At 42.4% G+C, this 11,336-nt stretch overlaps 1 protein-coding gene across 1 annotated transcript; it reads left to right on the top strand.

The window, feature by feature from the left end:
* Positions 1-2,660: 2,660 nt before the first annotated feature.
* LOC143537596 (uncharacterized) lies at positions 2,661-3,512 on the top strand. Its single transcript, XM_077031585.1, has 3 exons — positions 2,661-2,904; positions 2,990-3,136; positions 3,427-3,512. The coding sequence occupies exons 1-3, from the start codon at positions 2,661-2,663 to the stop codon at positions 3,510-3,512; spliced, it is 477 nt and encodes a 158-aa protein (XP_076887700.1).
* Positions 3,513-11,336: the final 7,824 nt, after the last annotated feature.

Genomic DNA, 11,336 nt, shown 5'->3' with positions numbered 1-11,336 from the left:
TCGCTTCTTCATTGATGCATGAGCCACGCCGAATATCATGTATTGCCAATGTTTCGATTTGTTGGAAGAGAAGGATAGGCGCATGCTGGTCCCCGTCAACGCCCCAATTACAAGTTTCAACCAAAATATTGAATACTCGTTGGGACAGTTGACGTTTCCGGTTACACTCAGTGACATGATACACATAAGAACTGAAGACGTGGACCTTTTGGTCATAGAAACCCCGCATCCACACTATGAAACAATCTTGGGAAAAGAGGCGATTGGGGATTTCAACGCCAATCCATCAACAACCCATGGCATATTAGGAGTGCCAACTCCTGCAGGGGTGGCAATGATCCAAGCCAGTTATGTGGCGGATGTGAAAACACCGCCACAAAAGATGTTAAAAACAAACATGTCCAAAGAGGTCGAGAAATGGATCCATAATGGGAAGTTTCCCGAGAAAACCGTAACCATTGGATTTACTCTTTCTGACAAAACGTGAATTGCGTTAAAGAGGTTACTTGTCAACAGCATAGACGTGTTCGCATTGACTCCAACAGACATGACATGAGTACCAAGAACTAAGGCGGAACATAAGTTAAAAGTTAATCCAGCTTTTGTACCAATAGTACAGAAGCGGCAGAAGATGGGGCCGGAACAGGAGAAAGCCTATGATGAACAAGTCAAACAACTCATAGATGTGGGAATAATCCGTGAGATACAATACCAGACATGGGTGGCAAATCCAGTAATGGTACCAAAAGCAAATGGCCAATGGCGAATGTCAATAGAATTCAAAGATCTCAACAAAGCGTGCCCAAAGGATTGTTATCCTTTACCAGAAATAGACCTCAAAGTAGATGTGCTTGTCCCCTTCCAGTACAAATGTTTTTTGGATGCATATAAAGGGTATCACAAAATCCACATGACAGAGGGAGATTAAGACAAAACGGCGTTCCGAACCAAAATGATGACATTCGACCTCAAAAATGCAGGGTCCACATAGTAGCGCCTGATGGATAAGGATTTCTAGTCCCAAATTGGGAGAAATTTAGAAGTCTACATGGACGACTTGGTAATCAAAAGCGAAAAGGAGCAACAATGTTGAAAGACATTGAAGAAACCTTCAAGACGTTACGGCAGATAAGCATGAAACTCAACCCAAGAAAATGTTCCTTCGGGATTGAAGAAGGGAAATACATGGGGGTTATCATTATCAATGGGGGTTTCAAAGCCAATCTCGGAAAAGTAGAGACGGTAATGAAAATGCCTTCTCCAAGAACCATCAAGCAAGTGCAAACACTGAACGGGCGATTGGTCACGCTCAACAGATTCCTATCAAGTCATGCAGACGGATCTTTTCCATTCCTTTCAACTCTCAGAAACTGTCTAAAAAAATCTCAGTTTTGGTGGACAGTTGAAGCGGAAACAGCATTCCAAGAGATCAAACTCACTTAGCAGAACTGCCAACATTAACAGTGCCACAAGCCAAAGAGCCTCTAGTAATATACCTAGCGGCTTTGAACAGAGCAATCAGCGCGTTGTGATGGTAGAAAGGGATGGTGTTCAAACACCCATCTACAATGTCAGTCGCACATTAGCAGACGCGGAGACAAGATACTCTACCTTGGAGAAATTGGTTCTGTCGCTAGTGCAAACAGCGTGCCGCCTACGGAGATACTTCCAGGGACATCCAGTGAATGTCCTCACCAACTATTGCCAACAGAATGTATTAGCCAAGCCGGAATTATTAGGACGATTAGCAAAGTGGACGATTGAATTGGGAGAATACGCCATCGAATACAAACCCAGACCCGCGATCAAAGGTCAGTTTTTGGCAGATTTTATAACAGAGGTGCCCCAAGGGAAAGAGGAAGAATGCCGAAAGAAGATGGAACCCCCAGTTAAACAACATACAGGGCAAATATGGAAATTTTTCACTTATGAGGCATCCAATGATGAAGGCGCATGCCCAGGGTTAAGGATCACCAATCAAGAGGGACATGACTTTACGTATGCAATACGTTTGGAGTTTAAAAGCACGAATAATGAGGAAGAGTATGAAGCATTGTTGGTAGGGCTGAGAATCGCCAAAAAGCTGGGAGCAAAACACTTAGAAGAACACGTTGATTTGATGTTGGTGGCAAACCAAATTGAAGTGTCATATGATGCAAAAGAATAGAAGATGGCCTCGTACTTAGCGCAAGCAAAGGCGCTAATGGGAACCTTCAACACATGCAATGTAAAGCATATGAAACGAAGTGATAATAAACAAGCAGACACTCTCAGCAAATTTGCATCAGTTAGCTTCTAACACCTTGCCAAAGATGTCCATGTAGAAGTGCTGACAAACCCCTCCACCACCACAGGAGAAGTTTGTGTATGCTCCGCAAGCACGTTCAGTTCGATGACCCAAATCATCAATTACTTGTCATTGGGCATCCTACCGGACAAGAAAGCAGAATCCAGGAAGGTCCGTCACAAAGCGCACAATTACACATTTCAAAATGGCGTTTTGTATAGACGATCTTACCTGGGACCACTCCTCCGATGTGTCGATGTGCAAGGCATGGACTATATGTTAGGTGAATTACATGAAGGAATTTACGGAGTCCACGCAGGCCAAAGGATGGTTGTAGAAAAAAATAATGAACACGGGATATTACTAGCCAGGCATGCACGTTGACGCAGAGAAAGAGTTACGGCGGTGGAACGCATGCCAGCACCATGCATCAAACACTTTGCGCCCCAAAAATGCTATGGTCCCAGTGACGTCATCTTGGCCATTCCAGAAATGGGCGATCGATATAACAAGGTCGTTCCCTGAAGCGCCAGTTCGAGTGAAATTTTTGATTGTAGCAATTGATTACTTCACCAAATGGATCGAAGCAAAGGCGGTTGCAGTGATAAACGCAAACAGTATCAAGAATTTCATTTGGGAATATCATATGCTGTTTTGGACTACCCATGAACCTGGTCAGCGATAATGGGACACAATTTGCAGACCAACGCATCAAGGCATGGCTCAAAGAGTTAAACATAACTCAGGCATTCAGTTCTGTCACCCATCCACAAGGAAATGGGGAAGTGGAACGCGCCAACCGAAGCATCGTTGGCGGATTTAAGAGAACGTCGGAGGGATATAGGTCAGGTTGGGTCAAGTAGTTAGCGCATGTCCTTTGGGCGATCCGCACTCAAAATAACACAAGCAACGCAGATGCACCGTTCAGCCTAACCTATGGCACAAAAGCAATGATCCTGACAGAAGTCGACGTGCCATCGCCAAGGATCCTATTGCAAGCCGACAACGAAAGCGAAAGGCCCCTTGACTTAATGCTTTTGGAAGAAAGAAGAGAATTGGCGACAATGCGGGAAAAAATTACAAGCATCAACTCCAGAAGTATTATGATGCAAGAGTAAAAATTTGTGAATTCAATGCAGGAGATTACGTCATTCGCAACAACGAGGCATCAAAAGCCCAAGCGCAAGGAAAATTAGCACCAACGTGGAAGGGCCTTATCAAATAAAAGAGGTCCTAGGAAAGGGCGCTTATGCACTGATGCAACTCGATGGCTCACTGGTTCCAAGAACACGGAACGCGGCGCAGCTGCGAAGGTGTTACATGTAAATCGATTTCACCTTGTAAAAACGGGCCAAGGGCCATTGACAATGAATGAAAACGATACTCCGCATTTCAAATGGCAAAACGACAAACGCAAAAATCTCAACAAACTTCATTCCATTTATATACAAAAAAATATTTGCAAAGCGGATACCAACATCCGCCAAAGGAAATTACATTCCTACCAACTATACAAATCAATGGGAGAAGACCTAATCGACGTCGTCTAATCTCTTCCCCGCTTGATCTTGAGCCGCAGCAGCATCATTACCACCATCATCATGACCTGCAGAAGGACTAGCCTACTCTGGCTTCAACAGCCTTCTCAGCAACTGCATACCATTTTCTTCCTTGGCATACTGGGCAACAACAGATAACATGGGAAACGAAAGATCCACATACTCAACCTCAGCAGCCTTGTACTCTACTTCCACATCAATGTCATGAAGAACATAGGCTTCAGGAAGAAGAGTATCACGCAAATGCGTGACGACCTCTTGGAAACCAGCCTTGTGCCCTAGTTACTGCGCAACGGTAGCAAGATGCCCAACGCTCTTCGTTATGTCATCATCATTAATAATGTGTTGGGAAACCTTAAAGATAACAAAAGAAACAAGTTAGTATGAAGCAAATAAAAAGAATAGGTAACTAACACGACATACCTTGCGGATGGCTTGTTTCAACAACCAATCGCGGTCAGCGGCAGCGGCGGCACACCCAGCGGTTAAAGACTCGATGGTCTTCTCTTTAGTGGCAAGTGTATCAGCCAGCTTGCCCGCGTCTGCCTTCCTCAAAGCTGCCTCCGCCTCCAAGTCGTCAATCCGCTTACGAAGATTGACGTTTTCTTCTTCGAGTTTGGCGGCGGCCTCCTTGGCAGCATGAGCCCGGCTGCGCGCATCAGCAATATCATCATTAGACTTCCTGCACGTAGCCTGGAAATCCTTATAGCGCTCAGCGCGCTCACAGACAGATTCCGCCAAATCTGCCTCCTCCTTTGACAGCTTTGCTTCAATAACACTCAGAGCCTGGTGGTGCTCCGCTGCCTCCCGACCCGCTTTCAAAGTGGCCGCCTCGGTATTCTTCACAGCCTGCTCCATATCTCTCATAGTAGCGTAATATTCAATTTTCTCCGCATAAAGGGCTCGGTTGTCACGCACTAGCTCGGCTAGGCAAGAAAGAGACTGGACATGGTTGCAAATGGCATCAGACGTCAAACTATCCCGAAGCTGGAACTTGCGAGCAATGCGCTCACCAGGAGGGAAAACATGGTTAAAAAATTCTATACATGTAGCAGGGTCTTCAAAATTGGCTTCGCGGGTGATCTTCCATTTAGTCTGATGAACCTGGTTAGCCTCAATAGAATCGCGGGGGTCTGTATCTACAATGATAGACACACTGCCACTAGAACCACCACCACCACTACCCGGAAAATAAAAATTTACCGCTAACCACCGCCCCAACATCAAAAAGAGGCGGTTTAACAATCTCATCATCGTCAAGAACAAAAGTCTTGACCGGCGAGGACTCCTTGGACTTCAGAAAATTAGCAAAAGATACACCGAGTGATTCGCCGATGGGAACCTTAGACAACTCGTCCAAAGTTGTATTCATCGGTTCAAAAATTGACACCTTAGACTGAGACTCAGACGGAATAACAGGTTCCGTTGATACAGGAACCATCGTCACAATGGTATCGGCCTCAGATGGGCCAACAACACTCGTCATCATCTGCAAACTCACCGATTGTACAGTAGGCATCGCCTCGGACAAGTTGCCCGCACTTGTCTTCATAGGCGAACTAACAAAACTCGTCACCGAAGGAATGGTGACAGCAGAAACCACAGGAGCATCCGTCGAAGAAGATACCTTCGAGAACCCTGAAAAACAAAGACAGTCAACACCATGGCAACTCAATAATGAGGATAAGCATAACACACCGTACCTCGAGACTTAACCAGGCCACTCATTTTCACAAACCCGCCAAGGCGAGGCTTCTTGAAAAGACGAGTCTCTTCCTCTTCCTCATCGTCGGCCGCCGGCATAGATGCCACATGGTGTGGGACAGTGAACACCCCATTGGTAGCAGAAGAACAAAACGGTGAACTGGTAGATACGGTAGTATCCACAATAGTTCCAGGCGCAGAGCCTAAAGGTATCACAAGACCACCATCCGTCGAAACTGGGGCGACGGCGAGCGGACTCGTGTCCACAACAGTTCTAGGCTAAAAGACTGAAGGCATAGGGAGACCTCCCATAGCCTGGCTACAGGCGGTTGGGAGTGACAGTGTGCCGGCGCCAAAACTAAACGAATCTAGCAATGTCGCCGACGAAGATATGGGAGGTCCAAATGGAACATCGGAGACGAGGATGTCGTCTTCATCATCATGCACAACGTCTCTCACGGCGGAACCTCTCAGAGGCGCAACCACCTTCCAACCACTAGCTTATGCAGCTTTCCCACCGCATTTAGGAAAGCGCACAATATGAGAATGTTTACCTGAAAAGAAAAAGTGTTAGAAAAGCACCTATGAATAAGAATGAAATCACAACTTACCCTCTTTTGGTTTAACGAAGCTGAGAGGTGGCAGCGGTCGCGGTGGTAGTGACTGCCCCATAGGAAGAGGAAACAAAAAAGTTAGGAGCTGTCCTCATAAGGATGGGCTCCTCACGGGGACCTAACTCCTGTCGGAACAGGATCTTGGTACCCTTGGGCAAAGGGAGCAAAAGCAACAGAGGATCCTTTACCTCGGCAATATAACAAAAGTTACAAAAAATACGTGAAAAATTTAAGGAACAAAAAGAAATCCACGGGAAATAAATAGGCCACTAACCTTGGCCACCGTTCTGGATAAATGGAACCCTAGTCACATCGTCCCAGATGCGGCTCATCCCAAACAGCACCAGCGCACCCTCCTGATAAGGACGAAGTGGGGAAAGGCTGGCCTGTAAAGTATTAAATCAGTCCATCCTAGAATAAGGGACTGGTTTAGGCTCCGGGAGGTCCTTGACTTCCGCAAAATGCATTGCATGTGGAACCACCCACGCAGTCACGTAGAAGAAAAGACTCTTCCACTCATGCAAACTCTTTGGCGCCTCCAGAGCAATGGCCTTGGCGCCAGGACGGGTAAACAAGTTATACCAGCCCTGAGATAGGCGCCATTGATAAAAAGGCCGCCATCTTGTCGGTTGTTGGCGTAATGCCAAGGCAGCGACAAGTATACTTAAAAATGGCAGAGGCGAGCCATTCCAAGTGGATTGATTTGGGTCAAATGCAACCCAAACACATCCAAGACCTCCAACTAGAAAACGAGTAATGGGAAAACGGAAGTTGCCAAGGAGAAAATACTCCTTATACACGACAATCTTGCTGGAGGGAGGCTGTCCAGCCGTCTTGCCTGGAGCAGGCAACTCGGGCTCAAAGTCAGGCCCAAGGCGGTAAACCTTAACCATGTTGTCGAAGTCCTCGGAGGACATCCGGCAACCAACAAACTCCATGGTGTTACTCTTATTTACTTTGGAGGATTGAGACGACTCGGCCAAAATAGGAATAATAGCAAGGAAAGAAGAAAAGAGAGAAAGACGAAGCAAAAGAAATTTGGTGAATAGGGAAGAATAAGGTGGAACCTCTCCTTTTATACCCATCGCAACTAATGCTGGAGAGGGGTACAGATGTGAAGGAAGACACGCGGCCCAATAACCAGGCGGCACGACGAGGATATGGCAAGAAAATGTGTTACAGCTGGGCGCGTCACCAGGATTCTTGCCCGCGCGCCTGACACAGACGAAAAAGCTGCACTGCAACATGTAACCATCGTCAAACTGTCAAATCAAACCGTCGTATCACTGACATTCATTTATTTCATCTCTTCCCACCAAATAACACTTCAACTCTTCAACAAGAGTAGATGAATGACCAAGTGTTGGCAAAAAAGCCACTTGCCAAAAAAGGCTCCGCCATGGGAAGGCTATCAAAAGCCTCCTGTCAAAAAAGGCTCCGCCATGGGAAGACTATCTAAAGCCTCCAGCCAAAAAAGGCTCCGTCATGGGAAGGCTATCTAGAGCCTCCCACCAAAAAAGGCTCCGCCATGTAAGCCTTTCGCCAAAAAAATCTCCGCCATGGGAAGGCTATCCACAGCCTCCCGCCAAAATGGCTCCGCCAAGGGATGGTTATTAACAATCTCCTGCCAGAAAGCATACGGCGATGGATGGTTGTTAATAACCTCCACTTGAATAAAGACCACTATTGGTGGCAAATAAGTTTCACCTAAAAGAAACACTCAGAACCCATGATAAGTTCATTGCCCCCCTTTCTTCAAAAAGGGCAACTAAGGACTAGGAGGACTTGTAGGGGTAGGGTACTAAACCCACCCTAAAGTATTATAAGGTCCCGCTGAGTGAAGAGATGAAGCACCAGGCGGATATCATGGCGCCAGAAATTTGGCAAAAAATATAATAAACATTCTCTGGACTAGGAGGACTTGTAGGGGTAGGGTACTAAACCCACCCTAAAGTATTATAAGGTCCCGCTGAGTGAAGAGATGAAGCGCCAGGCGGATATCATGGCGCCAGAAATTTGGCAAAAAATATAATAAACATTCTCTGACACCTCGGGAATGGTAGCGCCAAGATCTCCACCAGTATGGGACAAAAAGGAAGAATATACATCGGGAATATCGCCCAACCAATGGGGAATCAACAACACATAAAGGACGGTCCAAAATAGTAAACCACGTCAATATTAAAAGGCCATGATGCCCACCAACCTCCACAATCACATGAATAGAGAATATAATTAGTGAAAAGCCTGACAAGGCAGTTGCCCGTACTCTCTCTCCTCCGGCTGTAAATACCACAATACCTCCAAACGGTAAAGGATCCAGCATCCAATATCATATACTCTCTCTACATACTCTTACCACATAAAAAATACTGATTCTCACGCTGGATGGTGGTTACGAAAGGAAATCCCCCCCCCCCATATTACTCGAAACGAGCTCACGGTGTTCTGTTTTGCCAGAAGCACTCGTTTGTCCCAAGAAGGATTCCAACCCATCGTGGGAGATACTTAACCATAACCCTTAACCATAACCATTGGACTAAGTCATTAGGCCTAAGGGGTGGATTTGTGTTTCTTCAAATTACCTTGCATACGAAATCTCGAAAACACTAGCCATCAAAAGATTTATATATTTTTAAGAACGACAACTTTATTATAAAAAAAAACTATGTAATAATAAAAGTAGATATGACTATACAAAACTAAAAGAAAAACACAAATACTTGTGTGCAAAGATAAATATAATATGATACATTTTACTTTCATTGACTAGAGTAGAAAAACAAGAAAAGATAGATTTTACAGACCTTATATCATCTGATAATGAAATTCGAACCCGATAGGAAAACCCGAAACCTGACATAATTGAAGCGACTAATACCCGACTTATTAGGGTTTGGGACGGGTTTGGGACGGGTTTGGGATAGTTTTGAAATTTTTCATGAGTTTGGGACGAATCTGGGATTTGTAATATACCTGATTACTTGACCCGATTACCCAATAAAATTGATCCATTTACCCGATGTACACTTTTTATATTGGATACATATAGAGTATATTATAATATAATATTTGTTGAAACTTGTCTATGCTTATAAATATAATTTTCTGTTCAACTATGCATGTTGTTTTCTTTTGCATTAGCTTTGTATCTTTTGAATTGATTCCAAACAGCACTCGTCTTTTTAAAATGTATATGTGAAACACAATCTAATCAAGTGATCAAATAAAAATGTATCAGTCAGTCACAGTACACCGCATTAAATAGAATAACATATACAATAATTCAACTAGTTAAAACTCTCAGTAGACGAAATGAAATGCAATAGCAAATAAAATTAGCTAAAACACAATGGGTTTTGGACTGTGTATGTTCAAATGGTTTTTTGTTAAAACCTGAAATCCAATAGGAAACCCTGAAACCGAACAGGTAATACCCGATTAAAACCCGACAGGTTTGAGATGAGTTTGGAAATAAACATCACCCAAACCCGACCCATGCATTGTCATCCTTAATATCATCATAGACTATTATAGATGTATAACTAAAATGATCCTAAATCTTAATTGTGTCGAGAAGATTTCCAGATTTTTTTGTCGGCTCCATGCACGATAAAGAAACTATAATCATTATACAAATAAAATGTTTTTTTTATAAGAAAACATCTGCATATGAAAAGAAGAAAACATCTAAGTTATTATTATTATAAGAGACATGTTATTTTGTGTTTTTCTACTGGTTTTTTAAACAGTGTTTAGAACCTCCATAATATCCGACATAACTCACTCAGGAACATTAAAAAGAGGAAAACCACCATTATAGAAAAACCCATCATTGCGTCCATGAGCCATGTTTCGAACTTCAAACCTTAAGATCCAAAGATCTGGCCATCACCTTTATAACATTGGACAAGAAGACCAACTGCCATGTGTTTTTTTAAATAAACTTTTTATTAAAGCTTAAACACACCACATGTTAACGCCCAAGGCACCTCATGCATCATCTCTCATGTCACTCTTCTTCACAATGATCACCCACAGATACTGGATTTAACTTTTAGTTTTTGGATTAGTATAAACATGTTAGTGGTAGTTGTTTCTTTCTTCGGTTGACATCTCCCCTTGTTTTCTTATCTTTGTTCCTTTCCTTTTGTTTTCTTTAATTATTTATATTCATTTTCCCTTCATCAAACCCACCTTAAGTGAAAAAGAACTATTAATTTAATGATAGCATGAGTCCCATATTCAAGGAAAGTAGAAGCTCGATAAGATGGTTGCATTCCATATGTTCATAACGAAAACATTTATATATTAAATATTATTTTTTATGAATAAAATAATAAAAAAAGCACTTTTTAGCCACATCATTACTGTTTTTTTTTGTCTCTGTAGTCTCCTTTTACGATAGCTTGTACTCGATATAAATGAAGGGTGATGTTAGAGACACCACCAAAAAATTAAAACACCCACCCATTACGCGGTTTAACGACCGATTCGTCGTATATTGGTGAGGTCTTTTAAAAAATGTCTTTTTTTGTCTTTTGTTGTCTTTTTTCATTATTTTATTGTTTTGTTGTTTTTTCTTTTATTTTCACTTTTCTTTTGTTTGTTTATGATTTTGTATTAGTAATCTTTAAAAAAAATACTTTTAAATATTTTTCATTTTAGACCAAGTTTCGGGTAAAAACCGAGTAAAGGTCAAACTTCTCGTTTTAACGAGCTAGTCACTGTTCAAATCAACAAAAATATTTCCTAACATCTTTAATTTATGTTTCATTTTATATTATTTAAATTTTAAGTTTGTGATGTGTTGGAACCAAACTTTATTTAATGTCAAGATCGAGTTGATTTACATCCGCTTAAACCCGAGTTTGGGATTTTCATTAATAAAAATTCTCAAACTAGTTTAAGCTACTGGTTTTATTGAAGTAATTCATATTTAAACAATATTGTTTGATGAGTTTAAATAATACGAGGATATAAAATGGATTAAACAAAATTAAATACTCATAAATACAAGTTTTTATTAATAAGAAAGTTTCGAATTACATTCTCGAGTCGGTAAACATAAACGAATACAAATAAAAAAATTTGAGATGTCACGACAGTAGAACGACGAAGACGATGATGCTTGGGACAAGCCCACCACACGCAGATTTAAAAATTTGCTTT

The sequence above is a fragment of the Bidens hawaiensis genome, unplaced genomic scaffold, assembly GCF_021521415.1.
Source record: "Bidens hawaiensis isolate Kalapana, Puna unplaced genomic scaffold, B.hawaiensis_p1.1 tig00000001_1, whole genome shotgun sequence".
Lineage (NCBI taxonomy): Eukaryota > Viridiplantae > Streptophyta > Magnoliopsida > Asterales > Asteraceae > Bidens > Bidens hawaiensis.
Note: the sequence above shows the minus strand (reverse complement) of the source record. Positions and strands in the feature narration are given on the sequence as shown.